The following is a 16,374-nucleotide window of genomic DNA, read 5'->3' as shown; positions in this document are numbered from 1 at the left end:
GAGCTGTAGTTTAACTTCTTTGACGGTAAACGTCAGTCTACGAGAGCTTTCAATATATTTCCCAGGAAGCATTGGGATTGAGAAGTTATGTATCCATGACAGCCTTGTAATTGTTGTTGTGTGGTGCTATCTATGGATCTGAAGTGGTGGATGCTGTTAAATGAAGTCGACAGATAAATAGCAAGGGAAACAGCAATCGTGTTTCATCTACAGTATACCTATATAAATATAAATGAGTCGTATGTAGTGTGTTCAGGTACATTTCTTATTCTGTTCTTCAAGAACGCCGACAACGTTAAACTTTAACCTAAAGCTAGCTATCTAACTGGCTAACAAGCTAACGTATTGACGTTTTAATTCTCAATACTTTCTTTCCAAGGAGTGACCATACTATAGTATTAGCTAGCTAGGTAAGCCTAGCTGGCTACTTCTACGACTAACCTGAAGCAACACAACAACGACGCCTGTGTACGTCCTTGCTCATACATGATAGCAATCTGCTGCCGAGAGGACATGCCTAGCCTCGAGCTCTGCCAAAAGCATCAGCGGGGCATGGAATCAACAAGGACGGTGAGAGCGGAGGGCTTCAGCCGATGAAAAACTGAGAAAAGGATAATGATTTCACGATACTCAAGGCGGCCCGTATCGCACAATTTAGAGATGTGAGTAGTACATATTAGCTAATAAGTGTTCGTGACATTTCAGCATCTATCGTGAGAAAATATATTGATTCCTTTCAATCTTATCAACCAGCTGCAATCTATGAGGACCAAATATGGATGTTGCTGGGCCTGATGCTGGCATCGTGATACGGAAGAGTATATTCAAGGCTGTTAGTGTAATACAGGCTCGTTTGTAATACAGATCGCTCTGGGATCCCTTGATCAGTCATGCTCGCAGCCCCATGATCAGTTGACACTGAAGGTGTAATGTGAGCGTATATTGATCCCATTTGTGGGAATTCGTCTGTCACCCCCAAGTAATTTGTCTCCCTTACAGATGGGTGACCTTGATCGATTGGATCAATGTTTTTCTGTGATGTTGTTTGCCACGCGACAACCACCACCACATTCGCTTTACCGCTGGGCGGTTATTAGACTCTGTGCCAGTGTCTAATAACACCCATGATCTCACTTGTAGCGAGGTGAACGTTAATGAATGATTCAAGATGTGTGTGTGTGTGTGATGTTGCTTTGTTCCAGCCGTGGTCTGTCCCGAAGCAGTCTCGACCACCACCACCCCCTCCCAGAAGAAGCAGATGATGACCTGGTCCCCCAACCTCTCCTGCATGACCTCAGAGAAGCTGTATCTGCCTACAATAGGTACGGTACTAGGACCCCAACTAGCCAGACCTGGGGGCTTGAGCCTTGGGCTATCCTTCACTAGTCCCAGATAAAGGCAAGGCTTGATATCGCATATCCAACTGGGATATATGCGTCGATTAAGTTACAGAAACAATGCGCAACCGTTGGTTGCCAGGGACATGGCCTCGCCTTTCCTGATTGGTTGAGCGTGATTGTTACATCATGCAGTGGGGGAGCAGCTTTCACAGCTGAGCTTCACGTCTGAATTTGATTCGATGATTTGATTGGTCGGTCACCGTTCTAAATGTATCAGGTCATACGGTTTCCCTCTCCTCAGCTCGGAGACGTCTGCGGCGTCTGTCCAATCGGACTGTCCCACGGTTACCACGGGAGACAGCGCCCGCTCCTGGTCAGGGATCCACAGCTACGCAGGAACAGGAATCTCTACTGAGAGGAGCTCCGTCTTCTCATGGGGATATGATGTGAGCCCTTCCTGTCAGGTCCTGCTGTCAGAGTGTGTGTCTGTACACACTGTGTGTGTGTGTGTGTACACACTGTGTGTGTGTGTTTGTGCTGGTACAGAACTGAGCCAGTCCTCTAAAACTTTTCTGAAACTCGATCTGTTTACACACACACACCCTGTCCTGAGACCACCTTTGGAAAAAAAAATACATTGTTAAACACACGCAGCACGCACGCAGTGTTTGTGACAATTAAAAACACACACTCACTCCAGGGATCCAAGCTCATCATCATGCATGCTGTAGCCTGCTGTGAAATAAACAAAGCTCAATGATGCGCTGCCAATAATTGATGAGCAGCTTGAAAAGCGATGCATGCTGTGACAAGTTTATATTTGGGTCTCTGCTATTGGAATCATTTTCCTCCACTCTCTCCTTCTCTCTCTCTCTCTCTCTCTCTCTCTCTCTCTCTCTCTCTCTCTCTCTCTCTCTCTGTGTCTGTCTCTCTCTCCTTTTCTCTGTCTGTCTGTTTCTCTCTCGCTCTCGCTCTCTCTCTGTGTCTGTCTGTCTCTCTCTCTCCTTCTCTATCTCTATCTCTCTCTCTCCTTTCCTCCCCCTCTCCCCTTGTGTCTCTCTCTGTCATGGTCTCTCAGGAGTTTGACAAGGCGGCGTCGCGGCAGGTGCAGCAGATGTTTGAGGAGATTGATGAAGAGCTGTACGAGGGGCGGGGGGGAGGGCTGCATCTCCGGGGGCTCCAGGACGAGTGTCAGCAGTGGGCCTCCCGGTTCCCCCACCTACGGTAAACCCACGCTCCTACACCCCCACACCCAAAGCCCCTCATCCCAGATACCCCCACACGCTTTAACCCCCACACGCACTCACAAACAGTCCAGGACATTTCCAGAAAAATGACATTCAATCCCCTAGAGCTGAAAGTGAGATGTAATATAACTCCAACTCTTCCCAAACATTCACGGCATAATTATCTACCTGTGTCAACGCACAGGCCTTCAGCTCATTAACCCTGCTACATGTTCAGTCAATCAGGCACTGCAATCACCGGCTGATCCGGGTTCTGCCCGGTTCCGTCTCCCCCCAACAGGATCCTGGGATCTCAGCTGATGTGTCCCAGTGATGAGGGCTTCCAGTGGTTCTCTACCTCAGGGAGGGCCTCCACACCTAGCCCCGGCCTGGCGGGAGCCCCAGCCTCAGGCGAGGAGAGCAGGCCCCAGGATAAGGACAAGCAGGGCACAGAGTGAGCTCTGATCTGCGACGGCTGCTGTTTTAACACATCAATTATGGATGGCCCTGCTCTGTGCTTTCTGACCTACTTACAGTGGCTTGTCAAACAGCCAAGTCAACTCTATACACAGGACACACAGTTCACAATGTCTACTTGTCTAAACTGAAGTTGTTTTGTATTAATTTTGTGTGCATTTTGTGTATGTGTGTGGGCAGGCTGTGTGTTCAGGGCAGGAGGGCAGTGTTTTCCAAGCCCTGTGTGGTGGAGATGGAACCCCCTCCTGGCTGTGAGGCTGACCACAGCCCCCAGGTGATCGAGGCCGAGGGGCTGATGGAGGAGTACCTGGCGTACGACTCCAGAGACCTGTGAGTCTCCTCCCACTACGCCACGCCCACCTTCTCCCCGATACACCCTCCTCCCACTGCTGTCTCTCTGTACTAACTCCTGTTTGTCCACCCTCCTCCCACTGCTGTCTCTCTGTACTATCTCCTGTTTGTCCACCCTCCTCCCACTGCTGTCTCTCTGTACTAACTCCTGTTTGTCCACCCTCCTCCCACTGCTGTCTCTGTGTACTAACTCCTGTTTGTCCACCCTCCTCCCACTGCTGTCTCTCTGTACTAACTCCTGTTTGTCCACCCTCCTCCCACTGCTGTCTCTCTGTACTAACTCCTCTTTGTCCACCCTCCTCCCACTGCTGTCTCTGTGTACTAACTCCTGTTGGTCCACCCTCCTCCCACTGCTGTCTCTCTGTACTAACTCCTGTTTGTCCACCCTCCTCCCACTGCTGTCTCTGTGTACTAACTCCTGTTTGTCCACCCTCCTCCCACTGCTGTCTCTCTGTACTAACTCCTGTTTGTCCACCCTCCTCCCACTGCTGTCTCTCTGTACTAACTCCTCTTTGTCCACCCTCCTCCCACTGCTGTCTCTCTGTACTAACTCCTCTTTGTCCACCCTCCTCCCACTGCTGTCTCTGTGTACTAACTCCTCTTTGTCCACCCTCCTCCCACTGCTGTCTCTCTGTACTAACTCCTGTTTGTCCACCCTCCTCCCACTGCTGTCTCTCTGTACTAACTCCTGTTTGTCCACCCTCCTCCCACTGCTGTCTCTCTGTACTAACTCCTGTTTGTCCACCCTCCTCCCACTGCTGTCTCTCTGTACTAACTCCTGTTTGTTGTCCACCCTCCTCCCACTGCTGTCTCTCTGTACTAACTCCTGTTTGTCCACCCTCCTCCCACTGCTGTCTCTCTGTACTAACTCCTGTTTGTCCACCCTCCTCCCACTGCTGTCTCTGTGTACTAACTCCTGTTTGTCCACCCTCCTCCCACTGCTGTCTCTCTGTACTAACTCCTGTTTGTCCACCCTCCTCCCACTGCTGTCTCTCTGTACTAACTCCTGTTTGTCCACCATCCTCCCACGGCGGTGTCGCTGGGCAGGGACGAGGAGCGGGATAGCAGGTGCCCAGACACGGGCCGCCGGCGCCCCTGCCTGCCCCCGGTGTCTCCCTACCGCTGCCGGAGGCAGGCCGTGCTGGACCTGCTGTTTGACGACGTGTGGCACGAGCTGATTGGCTGGATGGAGGAGCTGGTGCGCCGTCATTGGGAGGGCTATGTCTCAGGTGGGCTCAGCATGTCAGCATGCACGAGTCAGAACTCCACCATAGTACAGAGACGCACGAGTCAGAACTCCACTATAGTACAGAGACGCACGAGTCAGAACTCCACCATAGTACAGAGACGCACGAGTCAGAACTCCACTATAGTACAGAGACGCACGAGTCAGAACTCCACCATAGTACAGAGACGCACGAGTCAGAACTCCACCATAGTACAGAGACGCACGAGTCAGAACTCCACTATAGTACAGAGACGCACGAGTCAGAACTCCACCATAGTACAGAGACGCACGAGTCAGAACTCCACTATAGTACAGAGACGCACGAGTCAGTACTCCACCATAGTACAGAGACGCACGAGTCAGAACTCCACTATAGTACAGAGACGCACGAGTCAGAACTCCACCATAGTACAGAGACGCACGAGTCAGAACTCCACTATAGTACAGAGACGCACGAGTCAGAACTCCACTATAGTACAGAGACGCACGAGTCAGAACTCCACTATAGTACAGAGACGCACGAGTCAGAACTCCACTATAGTACATAGACGCACGAGTCAGAACTCCACTATAGTACAGAGACGCACGAGTCAGAACTCCACTATATTACAGAATCAGAGCTTCCAGACTCAGTCGTTTTCTGATCCCTCCTCGTGTGTTCTTGTTCTGCCCCTGGGGACAGATGATGAAAAGACATCGGTCAGCTTCAGCCTGGCCCAGCCAGACTCCCAGAACCCCTTCCTGCTGCTGTCCAGCGCCCTGCCCACCATGCTGCCCCGCCTGGGACAGGCCCGGCCGCCCCACCTCACTGCCAGCCTGCAGCAACAGGTCAGCTAACCCCGTAGCCAGGGGGCGACCCTGGAGACGGCATCCAACACACCAAAAGCTGTAAACACATTCTGATTGGTCTCAGTGGTCAGTTTGGGGAAAGATGTGTGGAGGATGTTAGAGAGATGGAGACTTGTTGACGCTAAGCGTGGGTGGAGAAGAATGCCCAGAGCACCTAGTTGCACAACGATCGTGAGATCCTGCTGTTGGTCACTGAAAACAGGCATTTCCATCACTGCTTCACACACGAATCATGAAGTCTACTGTCTCTGCCTGTTCTTCCTCTATATCTGTTACGGTACCGATCATTAACCTGTACTACTTATTCTTTCTTCCCCTCCTTTTGCCCTCCTCTCTACTGTCACCCTTTTGTCTGCACCACCCCTGTCTGATACAACTCTACCTCTCCACTTCACATCCTCCTTTCTTTTCCTACTCTCTCCTTCTCCATCTTCGGTCGCCGATCTCTCTTCCAAAGACCACAAAGTCAAGGGGCTCAAAACACAATCCCAGACGGAAACCCAAAAAGCTGAGAAAGCCCTCCAGTGTATGTACAGTACCGCAGTGGGCCCTCTTGGGCCTGACCCTCTTGGGCCACCGTGATGTCGTGTTCCTCTCCAGGCTGAGTGTGCTTGTGCCTGTTTGAATAACACCGAACGTGACCATTTAACCTTCCTTCGTACGCCACTGACTGTCCCGTTGTTTCCCTGACATCTCACTTTCATGGTCTCCCCGTTCTGAATGCTGTCGTTTTGTACGTTGTGCGTTTGGGCTTGGTGGGTGTTGCTGATGTGAACTGTCCCAGATAGGCTGGGTTCCCCTGACTTGGTTGCATGTAGACTGATCTTGGTGTTTTTGGTTTTGGACAGATTGGCGTTTACTGTTTAAATCTCACCCTCTTTCTCCTCTCTCCTCCCCCACCCACCCCCCCTCTCCTCCCCCACCCTGCTCTCCCTCCTCCTGCCCCTCCTGCAGTCCAGCAGAGTACCAGTCGGGGCGACAGTGACACAGACACACCACAACCTGAATGACCTCATTGTGATCCATGGGATCCCCCTGCAGCAAAGGACCCTGGGAGTTTTTGACAGGAATCTGTAATTTTGTCCAAAATGTTTCACACACACACAGTTTCATGTTTAACATTGCTATGTTTTAACATTGCTAACATTTGCTTTGTTTTCACACACATAGTGGAAGGACAACTTTAAAAATATATATTTTTTCAAAACCTTTTTCGAAAATGTTTTCCTTTCAAAATTCTTTTACAAACTTTTCTGAACATGTTTTCAAACCTTTTAAAAAATATATATATTTTCTTGTTGCCTTCTGCCTTTCTCCTTAGTAGCTTCGTAGACTAGCTTATGTTTGTTGAATTGTGTTTGAATAACCTTGGTATTTCATTGCACTGGCTCCATAAATCCCAGCATGACTCGTGCCTGTGGCTCCCTGCTCTCCAGGGACCCAGACGAGAATGCGTCCCAGCGGCCTGGCTCCAGCGCTGTCCCCTCCAGCAAGCCCCGCCCACGCCGGGCACTGGAGCAGAGCTCCTCCTCTCTGTCCCGCCCCCCTCAGTCGGCGAGGCGCAGGAACCCACCCCCCCGCACCCTTCTGCCCCTGGCCCCCAGCCTGACCCAGCCCAGCGCCACAGGCTCCATGGATGAGGTCATCCGCGGGACTCGCCTGTGAGTCTGGGGCAGGGTCTCCCATCTGATACCTGTCCTTCTGCCCTCCCTCCCTCCCTCCTCAACAGTCTGGGCTGAAAGTGATGCCGCTTTTCAACTTGCTCTTCAGTAGACCAGGACAGATTAGAATAGTTTATCTTTCTGTTTACTTGTTGACCTTCTCGTGTGTGTGTGTGTGTGTGTGTGTATGTCCAGACCCACAGCCAGTGACCGCCTGACCTCTCCCCCCATGCCTCTGAGCAGAAACACCCTGCTTCCCCCTATCGGCACAGGAGATGCCGAGAACACACACGCACTACAGCACTCCAGACATCTACAGGTACACACACACACACACACACACACTACAGCACTCCGGACATCTAGAGATACACACACACACACACATACATTACAGCACTCCAGATCTCTACAGGTCCATACACACAGTGTCAGCAAATCCTTTTTAAACTATATGAAGTAGTAATAATGCATGTGGGCCTTTTTTAATGGTGTGTCTATCCATGTGCGTGTACGTCTGTGTGTGTTTGTGCGTGCGTGTGCAGCGTCAGAGAGGGTCGTCCAGTCGGGCCCACAGTGCAGTGACAGAGGAAGCAAGCAGTTTGCTTCCTCGGGATCGCCATCATCTTCTGGATGTGTTCTCACGACCCAACACCACACACACCTACAGGGTGAGTAGAATAGAGCACGCACACACACACACACACACACCTACAGGGTAAGGGCAGGACCGCACATACAGAGTCCCTCATCTAAACTAATGGTTTGTTTACAGTCAGACACCCCGTACCGTCGCTCCTTCACCGTGCTGGACAACATCGGCAGGCCTGGCCGGGCGTCCGTGGGCACAGGTGTAGATTTATTCATACAGCACGAGGGGGTGGGATTTGAACCTGCTAACTCTTCATCTGCAGTCAAATGCTCTAACCACAGAGCTAACCACATCCCCATGTTAAGAACTGTGTGTCCTGTCCCTGGCAGACTCTCTGGGCATCGGTGTGACAGGCGTCAGCCTGGGCATCGGAAGCTCCTCCTTCCTGGACTCCTTCATCCATCACCCGCTTGGACACTCCCCCATCGAGGACGAGGAGGAACCTCAGGCACAGGCCCCGCCCACAGGTAAGCAGGAATCAGAACCACGAGGTTCGCCCTGAGTGAGTAAATTAGTCAGACGTGTTGGAAGACAACATGCCGTTGCGCGTGACACAGACGTCACAGACACGGGTTATATCAGTGAAGAGGGCTGTTCCGGTATGTTCTCTGGTGATGTTTCTTTTTCTTCCCTCCTCTCTCCTCAGTTCTGCTGGTGCCGGTGTCGGTCCCAGCCCGTGCCTACAGCAGAGGGGGCATCACATCTCGGAGTAGCAAACCTGGCTTGTAGCTCCCCCAGACCCCCCACCCCACCTCCCCCAGACGCCCCACCCCCCTCCCACCTCCCCTAGACCCTCCCCCCAGACCCCCCCTCCAAGCTCCAACACCCCTCCCAGCTGCCCTCACCCCTCCCAGCCCCAGACGACCTTCTCCCGGCCCAAGGCCTGGAGAATTTCCACCACCATCGCAATAGTGACTCTTTATACAGCAGCATCACTTTTATAGAACACAGCTTGGTGGTATTTATTCAACTCTGTTTTTAATGTTGTTTTTTAGAGCCCTATTTTTGTATGTTGAAACTCTCTGCATACATGGCTGCCAAAGACAGTTAGCTGTCTGACCTCTCACCTGTCTTCAATGTTTGAACTCCAGCATTGTACGTACTGTAATACTGTATGTCTGTTTGGATGGAAGGTTTGGTTGTATGTATTTTTTGCATGAATCTGAATGGCTACTCTCCATACTGATTTGATACTATGCAGGGAATAAGTTCTAACCACACAGGTACAAAAAAAAAAAGAAAAGCTATTTGCACAGAAACTCTTTCGGGCTGGTTTATTTATACTGAGTTTAGGACTGTGAGCGTGAACACCCAAGATAGGCATGACATGCAGAGGATACCTGACTCTGTGTTAAGACTGATTTTGTATCCATTCAGAGCCTTCAATTTCATCAGGGCTTAGTCTAATCCCCATCAGACACCAGCAGGAATACAGGGATTGTATTAACAGTGTCTTCATCTTCCTCGAAAAATCTCCTCAGCACCCGGTTTAGCATGTACACCCCTCTGTTCAGACATCCTACGCTCTGACGCAAACCGAAACATGTGTAGGCTTGCTACAGGAAAGCAGCCATCGAATGATTCGTTCACTGTCCGACCCATCGTTAAAACGGGCTAAACAAGTGATCTAAGCAGGGTTAAGCGCCCCAGTTCCAGTCCCTCAGAAAGAGACAGTCTCCTGGAGTTTCCCCTCACGTCAGACAGCTGGCCTCCTGCAGTCTAGCACCAACTGGCCCCTTGCTTCAGATAGGTGTGTTGATGCAGCCTTGTGCAATATGAAATGTTCTGTTATGAGAATCACTACAGTTACCAATGCACTTTTGTTGTCGTTTTTGGGGCATTTCATTAAATGGTTTCTTGTGGTACTGGTCAAGCTTGAGGATCATGTGGAAAGAAAAAGTTAAGCCAACTAAAGAAATTGGCACTGGAATTGGCCTTAACCCCATGTCTCAATTACAACCCCCCCCCCTACATATACCTTTCAAGCCAAACATCCATCCCTCGCTACAAAAATAACTCAAGATGTGTACCAAAACCATATTGTAATAAATATGTGTCAATTGACACTGACAAACTTTAATCAAAACGTGTGTGTTTTCAGTGAACAGTTATCAGTGTTGAAGGTGTTTCGATGGCTGTTTTCACTTCTTCGCTCCTTTCTTGGAATATTTGGCCTCCAGGTCAGACAGGAAGCTCTGCTCTCGCAATTTCTGCCTTTGCTGAAAGAAAAAAGGGTCACTGTGTTCAGCATCGCATCTAAAATAATATCTGTCAGATTGTGTGACGTAAGGCATGTCCATATTGTGTGACGATCACCTGTAGCATCATGACCAGACTGTCACCCTCTGCTCTCAGGCCCATCTCTCTCTGCATCTCTTCTGCCTCTTTTCTCTCTTCATCAGCCTGGACAGGAAAGAGTTAAATGTTACAAGGGCTATGAGGAGGGTAACAGGAAGTGAGCCTTTGACATCCAGCCAACCTTCTGCTTGCGTGCCAGCCTCTTCCTGTCGTCCTCCTGGGTGAAGGCAGGGTGGGAGGTGGCCTCGCCAGCCTGGATGGCGGCGTGGATGATGTCAGCGAGCCTGGACTCATCCTCCTGGGAGCAGCACAGCGACGAGGCCAAGATGGCTTCCATCTCCCCCTGATGCTGCTCGTAAAGCTGCATCACATCCTCCCTCTCCTCCTCCGAGCCTTTGTACGTCCTCTCAAAGTCCTGGATGTCTTGAACGGTGATCTATCAAAAGGAGGGAAGGGGGCAGAGAGGAAGACCTGACTGAGAATAGATGGTCTGGTGTGATACACACGTGACCCTCACGAGTTAGGCACTCTGATTAAACAGGCCGTTGAGGAAATTATCTTGAATTTCACTCAGTCTCATTCGCAGAGGGTCATTGATGAGCATGAGAAGCGCACCTTAGGGAACAGCAGTCTCCAGTACTCCTCCCAACAGCGGTCGTGAGTCAACAAATCATCGCCTTCGTCCACCGCTCCCTGCTCGTCATACAGCCGCCTCTGCTCCTGGTCACTCAACACGGCATACAGCTTTCCAAGCACCTGACAGTCAAAAGGACAGAGGGCGAGTGCTTTGTTATAAGAGAGTGGTGAGTGTCCAACTGCAATTAATACAACCTTCAGAATTATTTTAACAGTATACCTGGAATTTCTCTGTCGCCCCTGGGTCTTCTGGCGCGCGGTCAGGGTGGACTTGTAATGACACTTTATAGTAACTACGGCGGATCTCCGCATCAGTCGCCTCCTTTGTAATTCCTAGAACTTCGTACAAGCAGGCGGTTTTGAACAGCTCCCGACACTGGTCGAATAGACCCATCTTTTTCAGTTTAAAGACGATATTTGATAGGCTTTGATATTAGTAACTAGGAAATATCAGCTGCCTAAAATAAACAACAAGAACCGCTACCACTCGATCCGCATTTCGGCGCGCTTATTTTCCTGTCAAAAACACGTCACGGTGTAAGGGCGCTCCTATTGGTGTGTGTTATATGACGTTTTGTACGCATAGTTGGATGAAGAAAATAAAAATGTAACTTATTAGGGAGTTCTAGTTCATACGAAATAGTTAATTATAAAATAGTGCCTTGGTTGAATATATTTTCACTTTATGGTTTTCCACTGAGAATGAATTATTAAAATTCGATTGGACATTTTTGTCCTTTGCCTCTATGTTGTTTAGAATGTAGCGATATTGTGTTTAACAGAAATTTTATTTTTAGGCCTACTTTCATAATTATAATGGGTCAAAGTAAGTTCAAGTCCATATGAATATATCTAAGGGTTAAAGGTACATTACAATCAATTAGCAAATTGTATTAATTATCTCAGTTTTAAATTGCAGGCCAAACTGCATATTTTTTTACCGGTAGAAACCGACACAGACAAACCAAACAAACCAATTAGCCATGCATCTGGGTTAACTGCCATTACAGGCATGTTGATTAATTACTAGAGAGATTATATTTAGTGTGACTTTATTGGTGCACTTAAAGCAGCACAAGAAAACATCGAACACAACAACACACAAAATCATTTTGCCTGCTTCATGCAAAAGCAGAACACAAGATTTACACTGATTCTGCACAATCTGTACAAAATCCGGCACAATATGCAGCACTAAAGATAGATACTTTAAATTCAAGCTCTCCACTGTCAAGTCCAATTACAGTTCCATCTGTTTATGTTGCATATTTGGCACCGTCTTGAATTCTTTTCTTTCTTTTGTCATCTAAAAAAAAACTCCATCTCTCTTTGTGCTCATCAACAGAACAGGTACTTGAACAACTGGCACATCATCAACAACTAAAACAAAACAACGAAAAAAGCACAGCAGGTTACTCTACAATGGAATGGTTTTGCTGGTGTACGGCTTCCCTCCTCTCTGCGTCTACGCACCCCTTTCACAAGGGTACTTAGTGTCCGTATACATCCATCTATCTCTGGTCCGGAGGGCGTACCACGTCTTAACAGTCTTCCTCATCGTAGAATGGCTTTGTTATGGTTTCAGTCTTATTAAATCACCTGGCTCAGGTTCATGGCTGGCGCTGCCAAGCGCGTCTCATCCTCTTCCACTGGGATCAGAGAGATCCAAAAGGGGGCAGCAGCTCAGCATTCCCTCCTGGTCCGGATGGTCTTGCTGGCGTACTTGACAGGGATGCCCCAGCGTCTCATGAGATACACATCAAACACGTAGGCTGCCCCAGCCTCCAGGCCCCCGATCACAGCCGTGGTAACGGCCCTCCGAGGGTTCAGCTCCTGGAAGTATTTACACAGGACCCTTTCAGTGTCCGACCGAGACTCTGGCCCCACGCAGACGCCTGTTGCGGCCCCCTTCCCCCCCCTGCCTCCCGCCTCCTCTTCCCCCAGCCTGCGGCGGTACACGCAGTACAGACTGCGCTCCTCCGTCCCCATCCAAGCCAGGGTGACGGCGTCGCAGCTCCGCAGCCTGTTGAAGGACTTGATCTGCAGGGTGGAGGGCAGGGAGGGGACGCCTTTACGGTGGTACGCAGAGGACGTCTGCATCTTCACAGAGGCCCGGAGAGCTCCGGCGGGGTCGGAGGCTGGCTGGTAGACCGGGCCGGTTGTCCCCTCTCTTTCCAGGTGATGAGATAGGAGGGGCTGCCCTGGAGCCACAACTGAACCAGGTCTTCACCCACAGCCTGGGAGCTCAGGACCTGGCCCTTCCCAGACACGGTCACCTTGACCCTCTGGCTCCCCCTGCAGCTCTGGAGGGTCAGCAGGCCGCTCTGCTGCCAGCCACGAGGGCGGAAGCTGAAGAACTCCTCTGAGGATCCTCCATCTCTGAAGGTCACCCACCTCAGCTCTCCCTCCCTCAGGGGCGAGATCGCCGACCGCGCCTCCTCATGTGTCCTAGCAACCATCCCTGTGTAGGCAGTGCTGGTGCCGTTCAGCAGGTCCCTCACGAACACGTCGAAGAAGTACTGGGTGTCCGGGAACAGGTCGGAGACGGTACACACACTGTCCAGGCCCTCGCACACACACGGCAGGTCGCTGTACTTGTCATCGGACACGGCAGCAGGGGACTTAGGATCAGGGTTGGCGTCCCACTGCTGCCACCACCAGTCTTTCAGAATGGGCCACACGGTCACTTTCTTCTTCTTCTCCTTTCTCTCTCTCGTCTTCTCTCGCTCCTTCTCTCTCCGGATGCCCTCGCGAGCAGCGCAGAGACTGCGGTAGTTGTGCTGGCGGTTGACCAGGACGCAGTACTCGTAGCTGGGCTGGCTGTGTGGCAGCCTGGCCTGGGTGCTGCTGGGGCTCCAGCTCAAGGTGACGCTGGTCATTCCTACACCCAGGGTGTGGACACGCGGGTCGGGGGGAAGCTCCGGGAAAGCCCCTGAAGGACCGGGTCCCTCGTGGAGGTACACGGCAGAACTGGTGTCCTGGTCCTTGGACCGCAGCCTGAGGATGTAAATGGAGGCCTGCGCATAGGAAGGACCAGAGTAGGTGTCCATGGCATTGCCGGTGTAGGTGTGGATCTTGGTCTCTATCCCCGGAGCCTGCCACCAAACCTCAGGGACACTTTTCTTTGAGCTCCCTGTGGAGGTAAAAACATTGTTGTATCGTTGAAGGTGAATATCTCGTCTCTCTCACAGCTTACAAACAAATACTATGTCTGTATGGAGTTACATTTATGGATTCGTCTGACGCCGATACAGGGAGCGAGACCAAATGTTACACTATCAAAGTGAATTATTCAGCGGAACATCTAGGACCCTCGTGTTCACGCTCCTGAATGATTAATACATCACTTTATAACTTCATAATGTAGTTACCTCAGTAATCTACAGAGTTGTGGTAGGCAATGCAGGGTCTGTTCCAGGAAATAGTTGTGCGTACATATGGACATCTCTACACACAGATATAGTTTTGATACTTCTGTATACTTCCATTACTACATCTCTACACACAGATATAGTTTTGATACTTCTGTATACTTCCGGTTTGTTTTCTCAGAGCATGTTCTGGACTTTCATGTTCTGTTCAGCAGCTGTCTAGTCTTGTCTCTCCCTCTCTCTCTCTGTCTTGTAGACAGCAACCAATGACCAATAAATAAGTCTTTGGATGGACCTCATGAAAATGTATGGCTCGGGCATCCTTTCAGATTGCAGTGTAATGCAACTGAGGAGGCATGAACTGGTATCAGTTGTGTGTCGTCTTTGTCTTCACTCACAGTGCAGACTCTTCGGGGCTTTATCCTTCAGGCTGCGGCCTACCAGGGTCCACTCCACGGGCAGGTCACATGGGCTGACGGTCAGTGACATCATGGCTGCCTTCTTCTTCAGTGTGAAGTAAAGTCTGGGGAGAGAGAAACGCCACAGCACAAGGAATACCTGATGACCTTGTTAGGTAATTCAAAAATGGGAGAATTAAAAACCAGTTGAGTTGACCTGTTTAGACGTTACTTTTAAGTGCTGTCATTCAAGCATTTGTCAGTTATGGCTTTTAACAAACTAATGCAGATTTTGATAGCAGAGGTCACAAGCAATGTTTGGTGATAAGCTTCCATCGACCTGCTCTGTTTTGATGATTATCTCTCATTGTTTAACTGTCTAGAATCGTGCTTAGCATGCATGGTACATCTTACAACACGTCACTGGTTTTTATGGTTTTTGTTGAGGGTTTTTCAAATCAGACAGTTTTATTTCATCTTTTGCATTTTAACGATGAATCCTTCAATGATTAGACAACTCATCCATGCCATCATGTCCTCTTGCCTCTGTGCCGAGAAAAATAACCTTATTATCTATCTTTATCTATTACATCTGCGGTTTACAGCTGTGTCCTGCTCTCGAGCTCAAGGGCGCTACATTCTTTTTAATTGATATATTAATTTAAATCATCGTTAGCTAGCTGACGTTTCTTTCGCTTCATGTTTTCCCGCCGCCTCGTTCTGCGAGACTGCTCCCACGGACAGATTGCAGCACACAGGGACACGCGTTTCCTAATTTGCAGCTCCGGGTTTTCTGAGCGCTGATACTGGCACGCTTCTCTCTGGTTCAGGCTAAGGGGGCCGGACCTCCTGTCTCCGGGGTGACCGTGTGCTAAACTCCAGCCTCTCTAAAGGACCGGAGGAGGGGGGGACCAAGTTGCCGTTTGCATGTAAATAAAATACATCGGATTAATTGAAAATAGTATCTGTCTGTTATAATTTCACTTCCATACAACACAGTTCTTTCTCATCTGTCAGTTAAGTATGGCAAAGTGGCGACATTCCCCATTTCGCTCGTGCGTGTGGACACACATTACCTGCGGGTGCGTCCTTTGGGCAGGTGGATGGTAGTAAGCTTCCCTGCGGGTAGCCAGGATGTGGGACGAAGTGGCACTTCGTTCTCGGGGGCTAGGACCAGTGCCATGGCAGAGTGCCCCTTCTGCCAGGAGGGTCCAGAGAGCAGTGCCAAAACCAGGCACAAATACCAGGACAAGGCCATGGATGCCAATCCTCTTCCACACCAACACACACACACTCACTCCTTTTCCCCGGTCACCTCGCTTTATCTTGCGGGGTCTGAAAGAGCAGGAAGAAAGGTCAGAGACATCCATCAGTCTCATTGCGCACAGACGGACGGGCGAGCGCACGCACGCACGCAGGCGCAATTGCATTCCTCACCCCAGCGAGCCTTTCACAGACGGGAGGCCTAAAGACGTCTAGCGACTGATGATTCATTGATATGAGGAAACTTTTCGGCTATTCAGACAGAATTATTCATGTTGGGAAAGAAATTGCCATGCCATCTTACTGTGGGATCTGTATAGCACAGCTTGGCACTCTGTGAGGGAAAAATCACTCGGCATGACTTTCAAAGCATGAAGTGGTTTGCAAATATCGCTCAGAAATGAGGTCCTTTGAATGCAAACCTCTATTTATAGTTACGCCGTTCAAATGGGTTTTGCTGTCTTAACATAAGGTCGATTTTGTTGGTTGTGACAGGCCTTGTTAACGGAGAGAAAAACCACTGGCACTTTAGTAAGGAGAATCTAACAGCACCGGGAGATGCTGCAGCCTGATCCGACAGACATGCAGATTGTGCCTTCCGAACACCATCACAGCCAGGAGAAC

The 16,374-nt window shown here is 50.0% G+C and overlaps 3 protein-coding genes across 4 annotated transcripts; 1 reads left to right on the top strand and 2 right to left on the bottom strand.

The window, feature by feature from the left end:
* Window positions 1-80: 80 nt before the first annotated feature.
* Window positions 81-9,041, top strand: fam149b1 (family with sequence similarity 149 member B1). Of its 2 annotated transcripts, XM_047029885.1 has the most exons (17): window positions 81-256; window positions 380-662; window positions 1,203-1,322; window positions 1,642-1,786; window positions 2,419-2,564; window positions 2,868-3,020; window positions 3,224-3,373; window positions 4,442-4,623; window positions 5,305-5,450; window positions 5,929-5,997; window positions 6,426-6,544; window positions 6,908-7,132; window positions 7,328-7,451; window positions 7,678-7,803; window positions 7,908-7,983; window positions 8,114-8,251; window positions 8,431-9,041. In XM_047029885.1, exons 2-17 carry the CDS (start codon window positions 616-618, stop codon window positions 8,511-8,513), a joined length of 2,049 nt encoding a protein of 682 aa, XP_046885841.1. In that variant the 5' UTR covers window positions 81-256; window positions 380-615; the 3' UTR covers window positions 8,514-9,041. The 2 variants fall into 2 exon arrangements, with proteins under 2 accessions (XP_046885841.1, XP_046885842.1); XM_047029886.1 differs by lacking the exon at window positions 5,929-5,997 and having other exon boundaries at window positions 81-662.
* Window positions 9,042-9,412: 371 nt separating this feature from the next.
* LOC124474036 (dnaJ homolog subfamily C member 9-like) lies at window positions 9,413-11,257 on the bottom strand. The gene is made up of 5 exons (XM_047029887.1): window positions 10,939-11,257; window positions 10,698-10,838; window positions 10,264-10,518; window positions 10,101-10,187; window positions 9,413-10,003 (listed from the first exon to the last, which is right to left on the bottom strand). Exons 1-5 carry the CDS (start codon window positions 11,110-11,112, stop codon window positions 9,926-9,928), a joined length of 735 nt encoding a protein of 244 aa, XP_046885843.1. The 5' UTR covers window positions 11,113-11,257; the 3' UTR covers window positions 9,413-9,925.
* Window positions 11,258-12,180: 923 nt separating this feature from the next.
* Window positions 12,181-15,770, bottom strand: ndnfl (neuron-derived neurotrophic factor, like). Its single transcript, XM_047029918.1, is given in 4 exon segments — window positions 12,181-12,881; window positions 12,884-13,851; window positions 14,488-14,612; window positions 15,564-15,770. Coding segments are annotated over 4 exon segments (1,755 nt in total). The 5' UTR covers window positions 15,746-15,770; the 3' UTR covers window positions 12,181-12,401.
* Between the last annotated feature and the right edge of the window lie 604 nt (window positions 15,771-16,374).

Source organism: Hypomesus transpacificus, chromosome 11 (genome assembly GCF_021917145.1).
Source record: "Hypomesus transpacificus isolate Combined female chromosome 11, fHypTra1, whole genome shotgun sequence".
Classification (NCBI taxonomy): domain Eukaryota; kingdom Metazoa; phylum Chordata; class Actinopteri; order Osmeriformes; family Osmeridae; genus Hypomesus; species Hypomesus transpacificus.
Note: the sequence above shows the minus strand (reverse complement) of the source record. Positions and strands in the feature narration are given on the sequence as shown.